At 46.8% G+C, this 20,918-nt stretch overlaps 2 protein-coding genes and 1 long non-coding RNA gene across 13 annotated transcripts in view; 1 reads left to right on the top strand and 2 right to left on the bottom strand.

Moving 5' to 3' along the window:
* The window catches only part of HSPG2 (heparan sulfate proteoglycan 2), a 162,217-nt gene extending 158,072 nt beyond the window's left edge, over window positions 1-4,145 (bottom strand). For 4 of the 7 annotated variants that reach the window (XM_072609205.1, XM_072609204.1, XM_072609206.1 and 1 more), the window contains exon 1: window positions 4,003-4,136. In XM_072609205.1, the coding sequence (XP_072465306.1) occupies window positions 4,003-4,074 (72 nt within the window). In that variant the 5' untranslated portion in view covers window positions 4,075-4,136. Of the gene's footprint in view, window positions 1-4,002 lie in introns of all 7 variants that reach the window. The other 3 variants (XM_072609209.1, XM_072609208.1, XM_072609207.1) reach the window with 1 other exon arrangement.
* Window positions 4,146-6,806: 2,661 nt separating this feature from the next.
* On the top strand, window positions 6,807-9,084 carry LOC140508588 (uncharacterized). Its single transcript, XR_011968469.1, has 2 exons — window positions 6,807-6,975; window positions 8,143-9,084. It is a non-coding gene; the product is annotated as an uncharacterized lncRNA (long non-coding RNA).
* Window positions 9,085-15,151: 6,067 nt separating this feature from the next.
* On the bottom strand, window positions 15,152-18,498 carry LOC140504371 (uncharacterized). Of its 5 annotated transcripts, none has more exons than XM_072609217.1 (4): window positions 18,429-18,498; window positions 16,437-16,477; window positions 16,204-16,285; window positions 15,152-16,039 (listed from the first exon to the last, which is right to left on the bottom strand). In XM_072609217.1, the coding sequence occupies exon 4, from the start codon at window positions 15,933-15,935 to the stop codon at window positions 15,213-15,215; it is 723 nt and encodes a 240-aa protein (XP_072465318.1). In that variant the 5' UTR covers window positions 15,936-16,039; window positions 16,204-16,285; window positions 16,437-16,477; window positions 18,429-18,498; the 3' UTR covers window positions 15,152-15,212. The 5 variants fall into 5 exon arrangements, with proteins under 5 accessions (XP_072465318.1, XP_072465316.1, XP_072465319.1 ...); XM_072609215.1 differs by lacking the exon at window positions 18,429-18,498 and adding an exon at window positions 17,498-17,597; XM_072609218.1 differs by lacking the exon at window positions 18,429-18,498 and adding an exon at window positions 17,498-17,597 and having other exon boundaries at window positions 16,178-16,285.
* Between the last annotated feature and the right edge of the window lie 2,420 nt (window positions 18,499-20,918).

The following is a 20,918-nucleotide window of genomic DNA, read 5'->3' on the forward strand; positions in this document are numbered from 1 at the left end:
CAGCTAGATGAAGAACCTGATTTATCATAGAACAGAGGACGTCGGGAGGCTGGGAGAGCCATTAGAACACAGAGTGGTGGTCGAGGAATTAACTTGAACACAGGACTTTAAAGGTGGGAGGAGCCTTAGACTATACAATGTCAAAACTGGAAGCAACTTAGGACCATAGATCTCAAGCCAGACAGGACTTCAGAAGCTGTGGAGTCCAAATGCCCCATTTTGCAGATAAGGAAACTGAGGTGCAGTGCTTTGGCCAAGACTAAACAAGGAATAAGAAGCAATAATTATTGGGACTCAAACCCTGGTTCTCTGACTCAAAATCTAATTTTTTGGGGGTAAATTTATTGGTCTTTTGTTTTTACATCACTTTCACTTCTACACATTTCACTCTTCCCCACCCCCACCCCTCATCTAGTTATTTTTAAACACTCCAATAAGGTGCTGGAGGGGAGCCAGAAGGACTAAGTGTGGGTGTGTCAGGGAAGAGGGAGTCCACAGGGCATGAAAGGCACAGGGGGTTTAGGGAGTCAGCCAAAGAAACAATTTCCTCCACAAAATAGTAATTCCCATATCAATGGCAGAGGTTGGATTACTGAAGAAGGCAGTCTAAGCATTTTTACATTCCCATTTTACAGTCTCAGAGAAGTGACATGAGTCATCCAACTAGTAAGAGTAGGTCTGGTTCAAACCAAGCTCTCCAGCCTGGGTGGGGGGGAGGTCTACACCCCAGGGAGCCAGGTTGGGGGGAGGGCGGACATGGCCAGTCTAGTGAGATCTAGCAGGATAAGGGGTCTGCCACGAGGCTGCTGGGAGAAGGGGTAGTTACAGAGTGACTAAGGCCCAGCTGAGGTGAGACTACCAATGGTGGGAAGGGGATGAAGTCACTAGGAGATAGAGTCAGTCACTAGGTAAACATTTGCTGGGTTAGAAAAATCTTGCTTGTGGCCAGGAGAGCTCCAGAGCTGGATGAGAGAGTATAAAGGCGGGATGCATGGCTCAGTGTAACAGGCCTGGCCCATCTCCCCAGATTCCACCCACCCAACCTCGGGCCACCAACTCCCTGCCCACTGACCCCGCCCCAGCCTCCCCTCTTCCCGGGGAGTTCTTTCCAGTTCTCTAGGCCTCTCACCACCAACTACTTTCCAGGCTTTGGGATTAGAGACACTCCCTTCTTTTTTCCTATCAATGGGACCAAGGGCTCCTGTGTCCAGAGAATCAGTAGCTGGAGTTAGGGCTCTGGAGCTGGGGAATGTGCCAGCAGCTCCTCAGGGCACTATCCTGGCAGAGGAGGAAAAATTTAAGAGTCTAGGTCTATTAAAAGCAGCAGATTTTGCAGTCAGAGGGTCTGTGCTTGAAGCCTAATTTTGCCACTTACTATCTGTGTGACCTTGGGCAAGTTATTCCCTCATTCTAGGTAAGCCTCAGTTTCCTCATCTGTAAAATGAAAGAGATTAGAGTAGATGGATCTCTAAGGTTCCTTTGGCTTTAAATTCTATGATCTTCCACCAAGGTTCTGAAATGGGCCCACCCAGACTACAGGCTTTTCTATACTAAGCACTTGGTTAAGAGAAACTGTAACTAAAAAAATCTATCCATCAAGGCAGGCGCCAACATGATGAGGGACCTCTCCATACACACTCAGCTAGGCTGGTCCTCCACTGACAGCCACACTACCAGTCTGGGCCTTTCCATGATCATCAACCCTGGCAGAACTTATGCTCTCCTTAGAGCCTGTAGAACCTTCTAGAACACAGGTTCACCTCCTCACTGGGTTGAGGAATCAGAGGAAGAAATTTCAGTGGAGTTGGTCCAAGGGGAGGGATGTCCAGCCTGAACCTGCTACCTCTTCTGGTCCAGAGGTGTCAGAACGAGTGCATTAAAATGGAACTGGGATATGTTTGACAAAATAAATAAAACCACGAAACAGATAAAGTGAAACTGTGGCTTTCTGAGTCAGTCTGCAGCCTGCAGGGATCTCTATTTGATTTTGATACCACTGGTCTGAGGCTGCCCCATCATTTTGGTTCATTTTACAGATGAGGAGGCGTGAGCCCTAGAGAGCTAAAGTGGCTTTAGGGTCTCCTCCTCCAAATCCAGTACAATTAGTATCACCAAGATAGGCACAAGGCAGCAAGGCGTAATGGTTAGAGCACCCGAGCCAGGAAGATAGATTGCCTCCTGCCTCAGATCCCAGCTGTGTGAACCTGGGCAAGCCACATCTTGGTTTTCACATCTGTAAAATGAGGGAGGATGGGCTTAAAAAGTATCTAAGGTACCTTCCAGCACTAGGGCTATAATCTTATGAATGCGCAGACGATCTACCTTAAAGGAATGTTTTGAGGAAATTTCCTAGGCAACGTCCAAGCAGGACACAAACATACGTTAAAGTTATTTAGCTATCTGTTGAGATTTCAGGAGATTTTTTTTTTTCCTATCTCTTTCAAGTCCCATGACAGTGATTTCCCTCTCTGACTTCAACCTTTCTGGGCCTGAATTTGCCCATCGGTAAAATAAGAGGCTGAGGCAGTTTGAGGTCGTTAAGTGTAGTTTCAAGTCTAACTACCTGGGATCAGTCCCCTAGTGAATGATCTTGTCCAGGGTTAGTTAGTTTCTTGTTCTGAGGTGTAAGGTCCTTAAGGGCATGGTCAGATTGGATGAGTCAAATATATACTTATTAATGGAAAAGCAGCTGTTCTCTGGGGCCCTTCACAGCAGAGTGCCTGCCCAGGGCCCTCCCTAGGGCCCTGGCTCACCAAAGTCAGGAGCCAGGAATGGAAGAGCTTACTGTGGGCAAGTCCCCACCCCACACCCTGTCCCAGGCCTCTTTAACAGAGGCATCATAGAATGTAAAGGGACCACATGAGGGAAAGGACCACAGGGATCTAATCCAACACCTTCAGTGTATACCACTGAGGAAAGGGCCACAAAAGCCAGTTTGAGCTAGTCTTGTTTCCAAATATGTAGCCTTAAGGCTCCCACAGACCTCATTCCCCGAAAAAAGAATCCCTAGGGTCATCCTGGCTCAGTCTATAGAGCAAAAGAAGCTAGGAGAATATGGGTGGTCCCCAGCCATTTTCCCAATACCTTGGAAATCATTGAGTAAACTGAGGCAGAGGTGAAGTGATGGGCCCAGGGGGAGAGATCTTCTCCTTGCACTCCCCCATAAATGCCCCCACCTGTCTATTCTCTTCGTCGGAGGCAAATGCTTAGCCCCTCCACGTCATACACGAGGTCCCATAGAGGGTCCGGCCTCCCACCCGGGACGCTGACCCCAACTACTCTCCCCACTACAGGTGACGATCCCGCCCACTCTCCCCGCGTGGGGACTGACCCCGCCCATTCTCTCTCGATTCTCTCCCCTCTCCACTCCCCTGAGGCTGGCCCCGTGCGTGGCACAGGCAGGTCACCCAAGGGTAGCCAGATTCCTACTGTCTCCAAGGGCGGCATGGACTGGGGAGCTTGGGCCTCTCATTTCCTAACTGGACTTCTCCACTGGACAGCCCTTCCCCTTTAGGGTCTGGTTTCCTGGGGCCAGAGGGGGTGGTGGTGCACCCAGCCTTGCCCTGTGCCCGAGGGACCCCAGCCTATGGGGTTGATCTACCGAAAAGCCAACTTTTCTCTGGGCGCTCAAAGTTTCTCGAGTTCTTGGAGGACTCGGGCTCCGGCCTCTCCCTCTCTCCTCAGCCCCCGTGCCCTCTCCGAACCCAGCCCTCTGTGGCCCAGGAGGTCCAGGGGCATCGCGGGGCCCTCGAGGACATATGCCCCGGGGGGAAGGCGCAGGGCAAAGGTGCCGAGGCAGGCGCGCGGCCGACCGGCCGACTTGAGCCCCCATCCCCGATCCCCAGCCCGTCCCTCCCAGTCCCCCGGGCAGCCCCAGCCCGCTGGCCGCGGAGCCAACTTGCCCTCCGGGCACGCAAAGTTACCAAAGTGGCCGGAGAAGCCGAGGGGTGAGGACAGGAGAAAGGAATGGAGGGTGGGGAGGGATGGCAGGGGCGGACTCACGCTGAGGAGAGGACCCAGCAGCAGCAGCAGCGGCGGCAGCAGCCGCCCCGTCCGCACCGCCCGCGGCCCCATGTCTGCGGCCCGCTCGCTCGGCTCGGCTGGGCTAGGGCTCGGCGCGGCGCCCCGGCTCTCTGCCCCCCACTCCCAGCCCCCGCCTCCCAGGGCCGGCCCCGCCTCCGGCCCGGCCCCGCCTCCGGCCCGGCCCAGGAGGCTGGAGCCCGGGCCGCGCAGCCACCTTGGCCCTTTGTCTGGGCCCCCGATCCCCCCCCGCCTCCCCAGCGGGGCAGCGGCCCAGGGCCGGCTCCCCGCCAAACCCGGCCTGGAGTCCGGGATGGGACCAGGGGCGGGGTGCGGGGGCGCGGGGAGACCTGGAGAGGCCCGGGAGGACTGACGGAGCTAACTGTGGAGGGGAGGGCCGTGGTCCCGGATCGGCTCGCGCAAACCTGCCCCGAAGGCGAGGAGCAGAGCGGGGTGCAGGGAGAGGGTGAAAACCAGACCCAGCCCGCAGCGAGGGCTGGAGGAAAGCGCTTTCGATGGGGTTCTTGCTGTGAGACCTTGGACAAGTCGCGTAACTTCTCGGGGCCTTAGCTCCCTCTACGAAAAACGAGGGATTGGACTTGAAATGCTCCAAGATCCTCGTCCCCCCATCCCGCTGGCGAAAATACTTCCTGAACCCTTGAACAAATTGGCACCTCACACAGTAACTTAGAAACACGAATCAAGGCTAGTCTACACGTTGGGACTCCTGATCCTCTCCAAAGAACGCTTGGGCTTTGGAGTCACAGGACCTGGATTCAGATCCTGCCTGTTAGTATAGCTTACTATCTGGACAACCTAAATTCTCTTAAACTCTTTATGCCTCAGTTTCCTCTTCTGTAAAATGAAGAGTTTAAACCAGATGGCCTCTGAGGCCCTTTCCAGGTCTAAATCTATGGTCCTAAGGACTCATATTGAGGTGCAAAACTGTCTAAGGCAGGAGTTCCTATCCCTTTCCTGGTGACCTCACAGAGAGAAAGAAGAAAGAGCTCCTCAGCTCACCCAGTCATTCACACAAATCAGAGCCCTGTTGAATTCTCCCTAAAGTTGAATGCAAAATGTCGCCTCCTCCAGGAAGCCTTCCCTGACCCTCCCATTACTTCAACCTCTTCCTTTTCCATAAAGTGAGATTGGACTATGTGATCTCCGGGCCTGTTGGTTCTAATTCTATGATCCCAGACACACACACCAATCATACAAATCACACACAGAGACAGAACACAATTGGTCCACAGTTCCTGTGAATTTCCCAAGAAATTCTTAGATGTATGACTTCAAACAGGCACAGCTCTTCTTTCCAGTTTGGACTCACTCTGAAATTCCCCTTTCCGCCTGAAATTTTCCAGGGCACCAGGCTCAGTGGCAGAAAGAAAACATTTTTTTGGGTGGGGGTTTGCTTTTTTTTTTTTTTTAAACCTTGAGAGAAACCTTTTGAGTAATGAAATGGTGGGGTGGAGGGAGAGAAAAATGAAGTTTTCCATTGTTTCAACAGAGAGTTGCTAGGTTTCCTTAGGCTCCAGGCTGGCTCTCCAGCCAGACGGGCGGGCAGTGACCCAGGGGAAGTGCCCATCTGGGTGTGACATGGTCTAAGGCATTCCAAGCCTGTGAGCCCAATGAGTCCAGGACTGGGATGCCTCCTCTCCTATCTCCCAGCCTCCTAAGAAGGCCCACATGAGACACGTTGTGGCCACCAATGACTTTCCTTGATTTTGGTTCACCTCATTCTCAAAGTAGTAACCAGTGCCCCACATCCCCCCTCCCCCAACCTCAAACTAAATTCTTTGATAGACTTCTGAAGCAATCAAATTCATTTCCCATTTCGCAGGTAAGAAAGTTGAGGCCAACCAAAATTAAGTAACATACCCCAAACCACACAGATAATAAGAATTAAAGCTAAGATTGGAAGCTATGTTCCCTGACTCCCAAGTCAATACTCCTACTATATATTCCACTCTACCTCCTTGCCCTTGAGGGGACATTTCAGCTTTTACAGTTGACACCGAAGACTCCCCCTATCTCCACCCTAGCTCCAGGGTAGCCTTAAAGGACCAGATTCCATAGCAATTGGAAGGGTTCTCACTTCCCACCCCAGGGCCAGTGAGAAGGGACATTTAGGGCAAAGTCAGGGTCAGGGAGAAAGCTTGGACATCTCAGTGCCTGCCAGGAAAGAATAACCTACCTCACTCTGAATGACAGCGCAATAGACCAGTTTCTGCACCCTGCCCAAGCCAGCCCTCTGCTCTTATCAGTTATGTTCATATGGCCACTCAAGTCCCTCAGATATTGATATTTAAAAAGCATCATTTCAGTGGGGTCCTTGGCTGGACCCTGTGGGAAAAGTCAGAGGAAAAGTCCAGATTCCTACTCTTAAAGTTCCCAGTCATCTGGAGAAGACACAATTCTTGCCTTTGGGGAACCTCCAATCAGAGGAAGAGGCCAGACCCTGCCCATTAGGAGCCCCAAGCCTGAGAAGGAAGATAAGCCCTGCCTACACCCATTCTGGGCATAGGGGTGAGGGACAACAGCTCTGTCCTTGCTTGGAGAGTCACCGGGCTGAGGGAGATGCCAATGCCACAGCCCCTGTCTTCAGGGAGACTGCCATCTGTGGGCCCAGACTCAAAAAACAGAATCTAATAGATGTAGCCATGGAAAGAACCTTTAGAGATCTTTCAGTTCAACACCCTCATTTTATAAATGAGGAAACTAAAGCTCAACAGACAGAAAAAAAGAGTAGGTTCTCCATCGTGAGCAGGATATTCAGCCCCAGGGCTGGGGAAGAGACACAGATACAAGTAGACTCAAGTTGATACAGATAACCCAGAAATATTGACCTAATGCTCTCTAGAGCTATGGAGATAACAAGCTCCCAGCTTCCTGGACCACTGGGAGGGAGGAAGAGGGGAAGAGGAGAGAAGAGAAAGAAGATATCCAAGCAGGGTAAGAGATAACAGGAAGCTGAAATGAGACCTGGGAGAGTTGGTCATCCTTTTCGATTGGCTGCTGGGGTGCTCTTTATGGGGCTTTTACAGAGTTTTGGAGGCTCCCAGGAAGGACCTCCCCCAAATATTCCATGCCTACCTCTTTCCAGAGTGCCCCTAGAATTCCTCCATTAGTGATTCTAACATGATACAGTAGAAATAGCTCCAGTGAATGTTTTTGACATTACTGGTCAAACCCTTTTTTTATACCATTGGGGTGTACCTTTGTAGGTGACAAAGTAAATAGAGTCGAAAAGACCTGAGTTCAGATTTGGCCTCAGATGCTTACTAGATGTGTGACCTTGGGCAAATCACTTGATGGCGGTCTGCCTCAGTTTCCGCATCTGTAAAATGGAGCTAATAATAGCACCTACCTCTAAGAGTTGTTGTGAGGATCAAATGAGGTTATATTTGTCAGTGCCCCTGGTAAATGCTAACTCTTATTTTTGTCAGGGTCCTAGGACCCCAATGACAGGTTTTAGATATACTCCCCTGGACCTGGGCTAGATAAGATCCTAACTATCACTTCAGTCCCCAGACTCCCCTCTTCAACTATCTAACCATCTGACCTCCCAGTAAAGATTACAGTTCCTTGATGTAAACAGATACACATTTTGCTCAATGATTTTTCAGCATCTACCTACGTGGACTTTTTGTTTCTACCTATATGTTTTCTTCCCTTCAGAAAGATTTCATTTTACTGGTATGTTTATTATTAAGAATTTTTAAATTTAAAAAATTCATCCTAAAGAATTATTTGTAATTTCCTAATCATCAAATCCAATACCCTTCTTTTTGATTTTTTTTCTTAATTGTCATTTTTTTAAAGCAAATGTTTAAATATTTTCTTTCTTTTAAAGAAATACTGACTGAGCGCTAAAGCTAGCCTGAGGCCCATGAATGGTCATGGATCTAAGGGCGTATATGTAGGGAGGGCAGAATTCCTGGGTAATAATAGGAGAAAGGGAGATAGACAACAGGATTCTAGAAGAATATTAAGCCACGAGTTAGGAGACGTAGGATGGGATGTTGGCTCTATGACTTTGGATATGTCTTTAAAACGAGAGATGATGAGCCAAGTCCTACTAAAGAGCTGAAAGAATTTGTGTAAACTTTTTTTTTTTAGTGAATTGGCCTCATTGTTGTCAGCAAGTCCCAAAAGGGAAAAACAGAACTGGTGACTGGGTCAAGATCCAAGATGCTGTAATTGACCTTGAAGGCGGTGGAGCAAGTTTTTTGGAATGTCCCACTTCACAAGCCTTGGAGTTCCCCTCATTGTCCAGTTGTTCCTGAGAAGTTCCTGCCTTGATGGGAGAGATGAGGCCCCATGTCAGGCAGTACACCAAACATGGTTGTACCAGCCAGAGCACAACACGTAACTTGCCTATCGCTGCTCCTGCCCAATGAAGGCTGGCCTGGGATTGACTCCAACATTCAGCCTGTGCACAGTTTGGGACGTTGCCACCAACTTCCAATTTTATAGTCCCCATATAAGGCCTGAGGGATAGTCTCTAGTTCTGAAACCAATTTCCTTTGCAATCTAGGGCAATTCCTCTTCTCCTCCTTAGGGCCTCAGTTTATTTATTTTTTCTTTACCTGCCTCATTTTCCTCAACTGTAAAATGGGGATAATAATAGCACTTACCTTCTGGGGTTGTTGTAAGGATCAAATGAAATAAAATTTTTAAAGTACCTATCATGATGCTTGGCACATAGTAGGTCCTTAACAGATGCTTGAGGCAGCTAAATGTTGCCATGGATAGAGCACAGGGCCTGGAGTTAGGGAGATTCATCTCCTTGAGTTCAATCTGGTCTCAGAAACTTACTAGCTGGGTTAACCTGGGCAAGTCACTTCACCCTGTTAGCCTCAGTTTCCTCATCTGTAGAATGGACTGGAGAGGGAAATGACAAACCACTCTAGTATCTCTGCCAAGAAAACCCCAAATGGGGTCAGGGAGAATCGAACACAACGAGGCTAATGGACAGCAACACCAGGAACACCAACGATTCTTAATACGTACAAACTATTTGTAAAACAAAAGAATAAAAAGTTATTTTTAAAATTCTCATCTGCATCATCCTGTCTCTTCTCACTCACTTGTTTCACCTTCATCCCTTTCTCAATCCAATTTTAAATCTCCGAACCCAACCCTCAGGAAGTTATCTCTACCCTAGTCTTTAGTTCGATCTCAGAGTAACATTAACATATCTAAAACCTGTTGACATCCCAATTAGAATTATGTTGGGTCCTAGCCAGACTGGATTCTCAATCCACATGTTTTAGGGGAAGAAGGATTGAGTGGTAAACCATGAGGTGACTGTGGATGGAGGGCCAGACTTGAAGTCTGGAAAACCTTAGTTCTCATATCCTGCTGCTGCCAAGGCCTTGATTTCACCTTTACAACAGGAAGTCACAGTTGATCTCAGATAAATTCTTGTATTTTCCATTCTGAATAATGATTTCATTTGTAAAATGAAATCTCTCTGAAAGGAAGAAATCGATACAGGATGCCCCTCAAAAATTTCGGTGGGGCCTTTTGGGATGTCCTGAATATAATAATATATATATATGTAAAAAAAATTGTACAGAATTACCATATATATACAATTTTTCATCATAGTATATGCTGGGAAGTTGAATGATCAAAGAGTCAAGGGGATGAGTTTAGGGCCCAGTCAGGATCAAGGGGAATGTCTCTGAAACTTGTCATTGGAGGCCCCACTGACAAAGACCTACCCACGACAATAAGGAAGGACTCAAAAAGTATCGTTGAAGATTTACATATACTCTAACTTGTGACACAGAATATTTACTGACCAGCCTTCTGTTGTACTATACACACAGGACTCAGGCTCTTAGCAACACAGTCTGATGCATGAGAATTTTCCCAGGGACATAAGACAAGGATGTCCAGGTGACCAGTCTCCTCAAAGCAGCCTGCCTGGTTCTGTTGCTTTCACTCTTATCAAGGTGTTCAGATACAGAACTGAAAACAATCAATCAACAAGTATTTTTTAAACACCTACTATGTGCTAGGCATTGGGGATATGGAAAGGAAAGATGAAACAATCTCTAATCAAGCTTAAATTCTAATAGGAGAGTAGATACAAATGGGAAAATCCATTTATTATTATTAATAATAAAAATATACATAAATAATTATATATAATAACAATATAAATGAACAAGTATAAAAATATAAAAATACAGCACAAATAGAAATACATAAAATTATTAAATTATTTACTTAATTTAACAATTATGTTAAAATAGGGATACATACAAATACATAAAATACACAACTTAAAGCTAATAAATGCATACATGTATAAACAGAGTGGTTAAACACAAGGTGGTAAGGAAGGAGGGGCACTAGCCCTTGGGAAGATCAGATTTTATGCTGCAATATAAAGGTTGTTGTGTTTGTCCTTTGTTCTTGAAGAGGACCATGACATCAAGATGATGACATGACTTGCAGTTGACTTTGAGTGAGGGAGGGCTGTGCAAGGTCACCAGCCTCACTTTCTCCTCCTGAGCCATCTGGGTCCAATGGCCTGATATTCATCAGGATGACCAGAGATGGCCCAGGATACAAGGTGAGACCCTAGCCCTTTCAGTCTGAGGTCTTATAGCATTCTCACTTTGAATGAAATACACCCATTCAATGAATAGGCTTCTTTAAGACCAGTTTAGGGAACACTGGCCTGGAAGCCTACTCTCCCCCTGTCTTGAAGTGTGGGGCAGTGCAAAGCATCCTGGATTTGGAGTCCAAAGACCCAAGTTTGAATGTTACTTCTGTCACTTACTACGTGTGTGACCAGAGCAAGTCACTTAACCGTTCTGAGCCTCAGGCTCCTCATTTATAAAATGATGGGGTAAGGAACAACTAGGTAGTACAAAGGATGGAGCACCGGTTTTAGAGTCAGGAGGACCTGAGTTCAAATATGACCTCAGATGTATACTAGCTGTGTGATCCTGAGTAAGTCACTTAACCCCAACTGTTTCCCCCAAAAAAGAAAAGAAAGAAATGATGGGGTGGACCTAGGGGGGCCTTCAGGTCTCTTCCAGCTATAAAGCCATGGTGTACGGACCAGTACCCCATCTTATGCTACTGCCTTGTCCCCATAGTCCAACAGTCCTGGTTCCTTGATCATGGTCCCATTTCAGGGAAGTCAGCAGTCTGATCAACTGACAAAAAAAAGAAAAGAGATTGAAGGGAACTGACTATAAATTCTACATCTGATGTCTGCCTTTTCCTTGGATGGCTTGTGGTGAGACAGGCAAAAGCCCATCTGAGCATCATTACAGGCCATATAAGAGTCATACTGGGGATAGGGCTTGGAAACAATGGGAAACGTATAGTTTGTTGTAATTATATTTTATTGTTTTTAATTGTTTGTTTTTTTTTTTTTAGGAGGATAGAGTTGGTTCTCTGGCTCAACTGGTGGAAGACATCCCAGCACCCATGTTTGGTGCTTTTTCTTAGTGGTCTTTCAATTTCTGGGGACACCAGAGATCCCTGAATATAGTAATATGGTTATGAGGTTGTTGTGATTACATGGTTTTCCAGAACTCAGATTAGACAGACACCTGGCTTTCTTCTACCAGTACAAACAGACCACATGCCTGGACTATTGTTCAGCACCATTCCTCCAATGTTTTCCTGTTATTGCTGCTATCCCTGTGTGTGTTTCAATTGTAGGGGCTGAGTAGTGGACTTCCTGTGGGGTCTGTGCCAGGAAAACAGACCCTGGAGAGTTCCCTTCTAAACTGACATACTCCCCTTACACACACACACACACACACACACACACACACACACACACACACACACACACACACACACACACACACACACACACACACACTGACGGACTGTCTCTGTAGCATAAAGGACACCAAATATCCCATCAGATATATACAAAGAACACCAAATGTGGAGTCAGGAGACCCCCAGATCCAACACTCACCAGTTATAATAATCTTGGGCAAATCAATAGACTCTCGGAGTCTATTTCCCCACCTGTGAAATGGTTATACCAATACTTATACTACCTTCCCCACAGGGATGTTGGGTTAAAAGAGCTTAGCATTTTACAAAAATGCAAGTTATTATCATGATGGGGAAGAGGTTCCCGTTTGTCATCGTAATCAGAGTTGAGCTTGGTGGCTTGGTTGATAGAGCATTGGGCCTGGAGTTAGGAAGATCTGAATTCAAACCCAGACTAAGACTTACTAGCTATGTGACCCTGGGAAAGTTACTTAACCCTGTTAGCCTCAGTTTCCTCATGTGTAAAATAACCTGCATAGGGAAATGGCAAATCACTCTAGTATCTCTGCCAAGAAAACCTTGCCTGAGTGAACAAAGCCCCTTCCAAATCTAAATCCTGTCACTCATTAGATAATTCCTGGATGGTGTTTTCCTGCCATCTTGCACCTCATTTTCCTTCTTCAAGTCTCCTCCACTGACTTCCTTTGGCAAATATCTACACTTTCCTCTGCTCTGAACTCCACCACACCCTTGGTATGGCTGGAGGCCACAAAGCTGCCACAGGGATGTCAAGGGAGTGGAGTCTCAGCCCAGTGCCAAAGGCCACAGGTTCAGTCCCTAGGGAAGCCAGCTTAGCTCCTTAGCCATGACTGTGCCCTCTCCTGGGACAGTTCATCCACATGTCTCCCTTAGTTATAATGACTCACACATCTGTCTAACAAGGTGATCAGCAGCCTAATCTACTGGGCTAGGGCATCTCCCATGGAGCTGGGCAATAAGCGGGAAAGGACTTGTGCTCTGGGATCACCCCTAACTAAAGAGTTCAGGAACGGAACGACTTTCCCATGGATGATTCTTATAGTAGCGGTGCAAGAATGATTGCTCCTCCATTTACAGACTGCAGAAGTAAGGCTTAGAAAAATTAAGTTATTTGTCGGTTGTCACATTGGTGACAGAGTCAGGGTCAGAGCTGGGTTTCGAACCTAGGTCCAAGTGCAAACCTGACTCCAATTCCTTCGAACTTCTGTGCCCTCCCTCCAAAAACCCCACAAAAACCCACCAAAGAAGCACCAAGACATGGATAATTTCAATGAGTATGAGCCTCTGTCTCTAGTGAAGTTCTATCAGACACCCATGGAAGCCCAGAGGGAGGGAGCACCTTGGAATACCACAGCCCCTCCCCGCATCGAATTCATCTTCCTGTCCTTTCTAACTAGAGCCCTATTCCTGCAAAGTCAAGGGCCTCAGCCTTTTTCTCCACTGGGGTCAGGCACATTTCACCTTAACCGTTCCTCTCTGCTTCTTTCCCATTCCCAGGGAGATCAAAAGGGAAGAGAAAAGAGGGAGAAAGGAGGAGGGGGAGACACACTAGCAACAGCAAAGGATTGGATCTACAGTTTAGGGTAATGCAAAAGAAAGGCAGCACTGTGAGGCAGGGAACTTTTCGGATGAGGCAGGGAACATCCGAAAAGTCCCCTGTGGCTTCCGGAAGGCTCCAGAGATAGGAGGCCCAAGGAAGACCACCTTGGCTTAGCTCTCTACATCTGGCTCCTACAGGTCTTTTGTGCCCTTTTAGCCCTCTTTCCTAATGATCTCCCATATATCTACAATGCCTTAAGCTTTATGAAGTGATTCCCTCATGAGAACCTTGACAGGCAGGGTGCGCCAGGATTATTAAACCCCTTTTATAAAGGAGTAGATTGAAGAATGGAGAGCTTGTCCATGGTAGCACATAGTGAGTACCTGGAACCCAGATTCAAAGGTAGAGGCCTATTACCATACCCAGAGCTGCACTTGAGGACCTAGAGAGCCACATGTGGCCTTGAGGTTGCAGGTTCCCCACCTCTGCCCTATCCCATGCTCCTTTGCAGAGGCATCTCCTTCCCTTTCAAATTCTCCACCTTCCAACAAATGAGATTTCTGTCAGTTCCCTGATCTCAATCTGCCCTCTCCCAACTTGTAAATTCCTTGAGGGCAGGGGCTCTTTTGCCTCCTTTTGTATTCCTAGCACTTTGCACACGGTATCTGGCACATAGTAGGTGCTTAATGTTTGTTGATTATTGATTGACTTGCTCCAACCACATAACCTATGCTTGCATCTTCCTCCTTCTCTCCTGACTTCTACCTGCTCGAATCATTCTCAGATTCCTCCAAGGCCCAACTCAGGCACTACCTCCTCCATCAAGTTATCAAGAGATTTCCTCAGACAGAAGCATTCTTAAGGCAGCTAGGTGGTGCAGTGGACTTGAGTTCAAATTTGATCCCAGACACTAGCTATGTGACCCTGGGCAAGTCACTTAACCTCAATTACATCAAAAAAAAAAAGTTCTTAAACTTTCCTGGAGTCTTTGGTCATCTAAACTTTCCATATCTCACCCAGTGGGTGCTCAATAAATCCATATTTGTTTAATAAATAAATCTCTTCTTTGACCCATCAACCTCTCCCCTCATAGCTAATTAGTTGGGTTGGAAGGGGAACAAGTATTTACTTGAGTGCCAGGCTTATCTTCCTGAGTTTAAATCTGATCTCAAACATTTACTAACTGTATGACCCTGGGCAAGTCACTTAACCTTGTTCACTCCAGTTTTCTCATCTATCAGATAAACTGGAGAAGGAAATGGCAAACCACTCCAACGTCTCTGTGAAGAAAACCCCAGATGGAATCATGAAGAATTGGGTACAACTAAAAACTTAACAAATTTTACAACAAGTGCTTTACAAATAACATCTCACTTGACTCACATGCCTGAGAGGCAGACTCTAGTAGGCTAACCTATTTCCTTGTTTCTCATTCTTCCCTGTCCCCAAGTGGATGAGATGATTCTTGCCTTGGAGTCAGAATGACCTGGGTTTAAATCCTGTCTCAGAGACTTACTAGTGACCCTGGGCTAGTCACTGACATTTTCTGTGCCTTAGTTTCCTCATCTTCTAAAAGGGGGTGAGTGGGAAGAGTTAAGACCTAGTGATCTCTAAAATCCTCAGCTCTAAGGAAACGGGCCTAGAGACGGATGTTCTGTGATTTGTTTGTTACCCCACCAAGATTGGAATACAGGTCTCCTCACTCCCAATCTAGGCATTTCAACAACAGAGGAAACTGAGCCTATGGAGAGACCCCTGGGGGCTGGCCAGCACAGAGACCATAAATGCTGCTCACTAACGTTTTATTTTGCAGGAGAAAACGAGAGTATCCTAACTGGAGCCAATGTCACCACCACAAGGCAGCCTTGGGGTCAGGCTGGGCAGCCCACCCTGCCTGGATGGTCTCCCATATCTTGGGGATATGACTGATCTGGATGCTCGCCCCCATCCAAGGATCGTCCTGCAGACTGGTGTTCCCTGGCTTCGAAGGGTTGGCAAGGCTGGTTTTGTTGCTGGATTTGCTGTTCACAGACTGCAGGGAGTTGACGCTGGTATTCTGGGATGTTTTGGACCCAGAGGAGCTGCTGGCTATGTTCACCTCGCTAGAGGCTCCACCCTGACCCACTTCCTTTAAGGCTGGTTTGCTGGGAGGGAGTTTGGAGTTGCTGGCCGGGGCTGGGGTAGTTTCATTGTTCAGGGAGCGGTCCAGGTAATCTATGCCTTGAATGAGACAGTCCAGGAAGGAGGGGTTTGTAGGGCGGTCCATGCAGAGCATGCAGTGAGGGCGGCCCCGGCAGGCTGGTTTGGCAGTCGAGTCAGGGTTGTCAGCAGATGGGTCGTCAGCCTTGGGGCTGCAGCATCGGTTCATGGGGAGTTTCCTGGAATTCATCTTGTTGGGGGAGCCACAACGTTCCTTCCGGCTTGGGCAGACAGAACAGTATGGGCGACCAGGACAGCTGATGGCTTTGGGTGGGCTGTACTTGGAGCTGCCAGGACGACTTGCATAGGAACTACCCATGAAGGGGATGTTGAGTGCATTACTGGAGCGATTGGAGTTGTATCCAGACATGATTGCGGTTTACAGTCAACCAATGGGGAGAATGATCTTTCCAGAGAAAGACTGGCCCCAGCCCACTCAAATGCCACCGGCTCTGGATGAACCCCAGTGGTTACCTGTGGGATGGGAAGATGCCAGGCTTGAGTAGTGAGCAGGAATTAGAATTCCTGAAGTCTCTTCCTCCCAGAGCCAACCACCCTCCTTCCCAGAATCTCTGTTTTCTACTCCCAGAAGCTCTGCCTCCCCCTCCTCACCCCCCATAGTCCCTTGGTTTGCAAACCAGGTATAGCCAGAGGATTCTTCTTCAGATGCAGACACACCACAGGAACAGGAGGAGAGTAGGAGAAAATCCTCTTAAAGCCCTAGGAAAAATGATAAAGTCCCAGAGTTTGTCTTTCCAACCTCCCCCACCCCACCCCACCCCCAGTCCTAGATCCCTTTCCCCACCTCCCAGTAAACCTCATTCCCTGCCCCCACCCCTACCCCCAGATCCAAATAGTAAGAATAGCTCACTTTTTTTGGGCAGCATTTTAAATGCTCTCCTCACAAAGGCCCTGTGAGAGAGGTATCACAAGCATTATCCTCCCTACATTACAAAGGATTGGAGGAAACTGAGGCTCAGAGGAAGTGGCATGCAGAGGTGGGATTTGGACCTGGACACTTTGACTCCAAGGGCAATGTCCTTTCTACAGTGTCATGTGATATGTACCTCTGCCGCTTCCTATAGTTTTCCTGGACTATGGACATGGCAGAGAAGGGAAAGAGCTCCCACTTCATTTTTGTCTTGAAGACAGCCGGGTTCCCTCATTTCCTTTGTTCTATGGCCTAGACCCCTTAGCTGCCCGAGGTCATGGAGGGACTGGCTTCCTTTCCTACTCAGTCCCTTGGCCAACGATAGCTCCAGCTAATGCTCCAGCTTCTCATGCTTCTGGGTGCCTAATGCCTTCTGCTCCTTGATCCCCCAACCCCTCTACCTTTTAAGTCTGGGACACCCATTATCCTTTCTCTGTGCCCAACCTTGAGTCAGGTTAATGACAATTTTTCATTCCTGCCTTTTGAGAAGAAAGAGGCTATCTAACCCTTCATCGGGCCTGAGGATTTTAGAGTTAAATGAGACCTTACAGATCACCCAGTACTGGTTTAACCCTCCCACTTTACATATGGGGAATCAGAGGACCAGAGAAGAGAAGAAACTTAACAGCTGACAGTAACTTAAGTAATTTAACAGTGCCAGAAGGAGGATTCAAACCAAGTTTCTTTGAATCCAGATCCAGTATTCTTACCACCAACCTACCTACAACTGTCTTGAGCCAGGCATTCCTTCCAAACAGCTGCCCACCCCACCCCAAACCTTCCTCCCTCCCTCCCCAGCTGCCCTTGTCCTTCAGGTTGAGAATATCAGAACCTCACCTGCTTCCTACTCTCCCACTCTCCCACTCTCCTCCTCCTCCTCCCTACCACTCCCCCCAGTCCTTCTAATGGAAAAAGAGGGGCCAGACAGAGTTGCCTCGTAGGTGAGGTCTTCCTCCCCACCTCCCAGTCCCCCGGGGCCTGGCTTCCTCAATCCCTCTCACTCAGTTGCTTGGGAGGTAGGTGACTCTGCCCTCCTCTCTGACTCCAGCAGAGAGAGCCCCTCATCTCTCCACTCCAGGCTCCTTGTCCATGTCATAGAATAATAGAACCTTAGAGATGGAAGGTGACCTCCAGGGGTCATTGGGTCCAGTCCTCTTCGTCTGGGTAGTTCTGTGGCAAAAATCATCCTTGGGGGACAAGTTGAAACTCAGAGTGGGAGAATTTCAGTTCCAAATCTCAGTTCTACTGCCTTCATGGAATGGGCGGCATGTAGGGTACTATTGGAGTTTGTCTCCAGCTACAAAACCAGATGTGAAGCATTCAAGGAGCTTACATTAAATGGAGGAAATGTGTCAAATATACTGGTAATGTGAGGAGGGAAACTGGGAAGGCTTATGGGAAAAGGTAGCTCTTGACTTGGAGGTAAAGATTAGAAAAAGTCGAAATGAAGGGACGGCTGGTGACAATGCCTGACCCAGAGACGGAATGTTGAATTCTGGGAAAGTTGAGTTGTCCAGAGGATGTGAAAGGAGAGTGATGAGAAATAAGACCGAGAAAGTAGAGTAGACACTGTGGGAGGCTTTAATGACCAGACTGAAAAATCAGTATTATTCTGAATGCAAATAGGGAGTCCTTTTGACATAGGAAATACTATGGTCAGGCTCGTGCCTTAAGATTATCTTGATTATTCAAGATTACTTTGAACCACTAATACATTAATTATTCATTTGAATCTTCATATTAATCATTAATTTTAAATGATTAATGAATAAATAATTAGAATGATTAGTTATTAATTTTTAAGGGAAGCGGTAGAGACTGATGGAAGGCTGACCTGTCAGGAGACAGTTACAGTAGTCCAGATGAAAGGTCATGAGTGTCTGGACTAGGGTGGTGGTTGTGTGTGAGAAGAGAGAGGAGGATGGATATTACCTCTGTGACCTTGGGTGAACCACTTAACCTCTGTGGGCCTCCATTTCCTCTTCTGTCAAACGATGAGGCTAACCTGAATGATCTTTAAGATTCCTTCCAATTATGAATACTAGCATCCTATGACATGGAAAATGTTCCATTTCACTGAGTTACTTGTTCCAGAGTTTGGTAGCCCTGAATTCAATAAATCCTGCCATGGCTCTGACTGAATTCAATCACGGTTAGGTGGAGAGAGCACCAGATCTAGAATCAGGAAGACACTTACTAGATAGCTGTGTGACCCTGGGTGACTGGCTGTTATCATTGTTGCCATGGACAGCTGCGACCTCTGGGGATATGAAAAATAGCTAGCTGGTCAGATTAATGAATCCTGGCTTGGCTAAGGACCAGGTTCTGCCCAAGTGCTTTGAGAGATAGTATCAGCTAAAGGGGATGAAGTGGGATACTTAGGAGTCATCTGTGCTATGTCTAGAGTGAGAAATAGCTTCCTGGGATGGTCTGTGTCCCATCTCAGTTAGGAGAGATAAGGAAGTGGGACAACTAATGCCCAGGAATGTCCCTTTCAGATGTGTCCACTAAAAGAGAGTGGGGTAGTTTCAAACTGTCGTGATAGGAAGTGGAAAGGGTGACAGCTGACCTCCTCCAGCTTCACTTCAAGGCCTGAGTCAATGAACAGCCTAAGAGGGGGAGTTTGCCTGGCAGTGGCTGAAGGAGAAGGGCAGAGGGCCAAGAACTGATCCTTGAGAAAGTCCCAGGGGGAAGAAGAGAAGGGGAAAAAGGCAAGACCAATGAAGGAAACACCGTAAAAGTAACCAGAGTGGAAGAAAGAGTATCCGAACAAGGTAGATCGTTCTGAGTCAAGACTTGAGAGAGTATCAGAAATATAACCTGGTCCAAAGCACCTGAGTCAGAGTGGACAGAGAACCGCCGGCCTCGGAAATGACTTAGTCTAAATCTGCAAGGCTGTGACTAATACCCATTGCCCAGTTCTGCCTTTCCAGGCTTGGGACCTCAGCAAATGAGAGAGAGGAGTTGAGGCTGACCTGGAGATTTAGAACTGATGGATAGTGATGTGCCTTTAACATAAAGGGGAATTTCAAAAGAGGGGAGTTTTTGAGAGGAAAGATAATGACTTCTGCTTGGGCCATAATGGAGGCAGAGATGCCTATATGAGAGATGCTGTGAAAGTAAAAACAACAAAACTCCTCACTCTCATTCACCCCCCAAACCCAGTCCAATGCCCAAAGTACTTTCTACCTTCATCACATCTCTCACATATATCTTCCCTCCACACACACAGCTACCACCCTAGTTGAGGCCTTTATCACCTCTGGCCTGAACTATTGCAGGTCTCCTAATTGGGATCCTTCCTCTTCCTTTTCCAATTTATTCTCCAATTAGCTGCCAAAGTGGTTTTCGTAAAGCATAGGTTTTACCAGGTCACCACCTACTCAGTAAATTCCAGTGTTTCCTTATTACCACTAGGATAGTACATAAATTTCTGTCTGTCATTTCAGCCTCTTCAAAACCCAGCCCCTTTGAGAAAATTGGCACATTGAGGCACTATTGGCAGAGCTTTGATTTGGTCTAACCATTCTGGAAGGTAATTTGGAATTATGCTCAGAAATGGTGCATACCCTTTGACCTAGCAGAGATTAAAGAAAGAGGAAAAGGACACACATGGACAAAAGATTTGTGGCAGCTTTTTGTAGTGGAAAAGAACTAGAATTTCAAAGGGCACTCATGCGTCATGGAATGGATGAACAAATTACAGGGTAGTCAATTCTTAATATTCAAGCATTTGACTTTCACAGCTTCAGACATTCCCTTGATTTTATAAGTAATCTCATTTTCATTTTCTTATTCAAGACTGCTTAGTAAAGAAAAAAACGAAGGCTATGATTTGCACAAGTGGAGTGATTGATATCCTACGGGGGCTTCCCTGGTCTTGTTCACCCGTACCTTTGTTGCACCTCTTTAAAACTCAAGTTTTTGTTTCAGTTAGGCTCTAACCCATAGTACCAGTCTGGTGGGACCCTCTGAACAAGTACATTCTATAAATGTATCTCATTATCACATAGAACCTTTATAAAAGTAGATTAGGACAGACATTTTAAATAATTTTTTAAAGGCAGAAATTCTAAGCATAACCTTTATAAATCATACTTCAATAAGATCATAATTAATACTGGGATTACAAGATTCTATAGCTAAGAAAAAATATTTATTAAGCCCTTATAATATGTCAGATTTGGTGTTAAGTGCTGGGAATACAAATACAAGCCAAAGGGAAGACAGTGCATATGTGCTAGCACACATTCAAGGAACTGAAATTCTAATTAGAGTAAACAGTACATAAAAGGTATCTGGAAAGGGGTAAAGGGAAGAAATCCCCTAGGGGAATGATACAATATTAGTCTAAAGAGTAGGAGGCTAAGTTGGGTTAGAAATAGTATTTCAGCAATTTCTAGAGAAAGATTACAATTTTTT

Source organism: Notamacropus eugenii, chromosome 5 (assembly GCF_028372415.1).
Source record: "Notamacropus eugenii isolate mMacEug1 chromosome 5, mMacEug1.pri_v2, whole genome shotgun sequence".
Classification (NCBI taxonomy): Eukaryota; Metazoa; Chordata; class Mammalia; order Diprotodontia; family Macropodidae; genus Notamacropus; species Notamacropus eugenii.

What these genes read in the sequence shown, in the direction of transcription:
- LOC140504371 (XM_072609217.1), bottom strand. Translation starts at nt 15,935, where the DNA reads ATGTCTGGATACAACTCCAATCGCTCCAGTAATGCACTCAACATCCCC.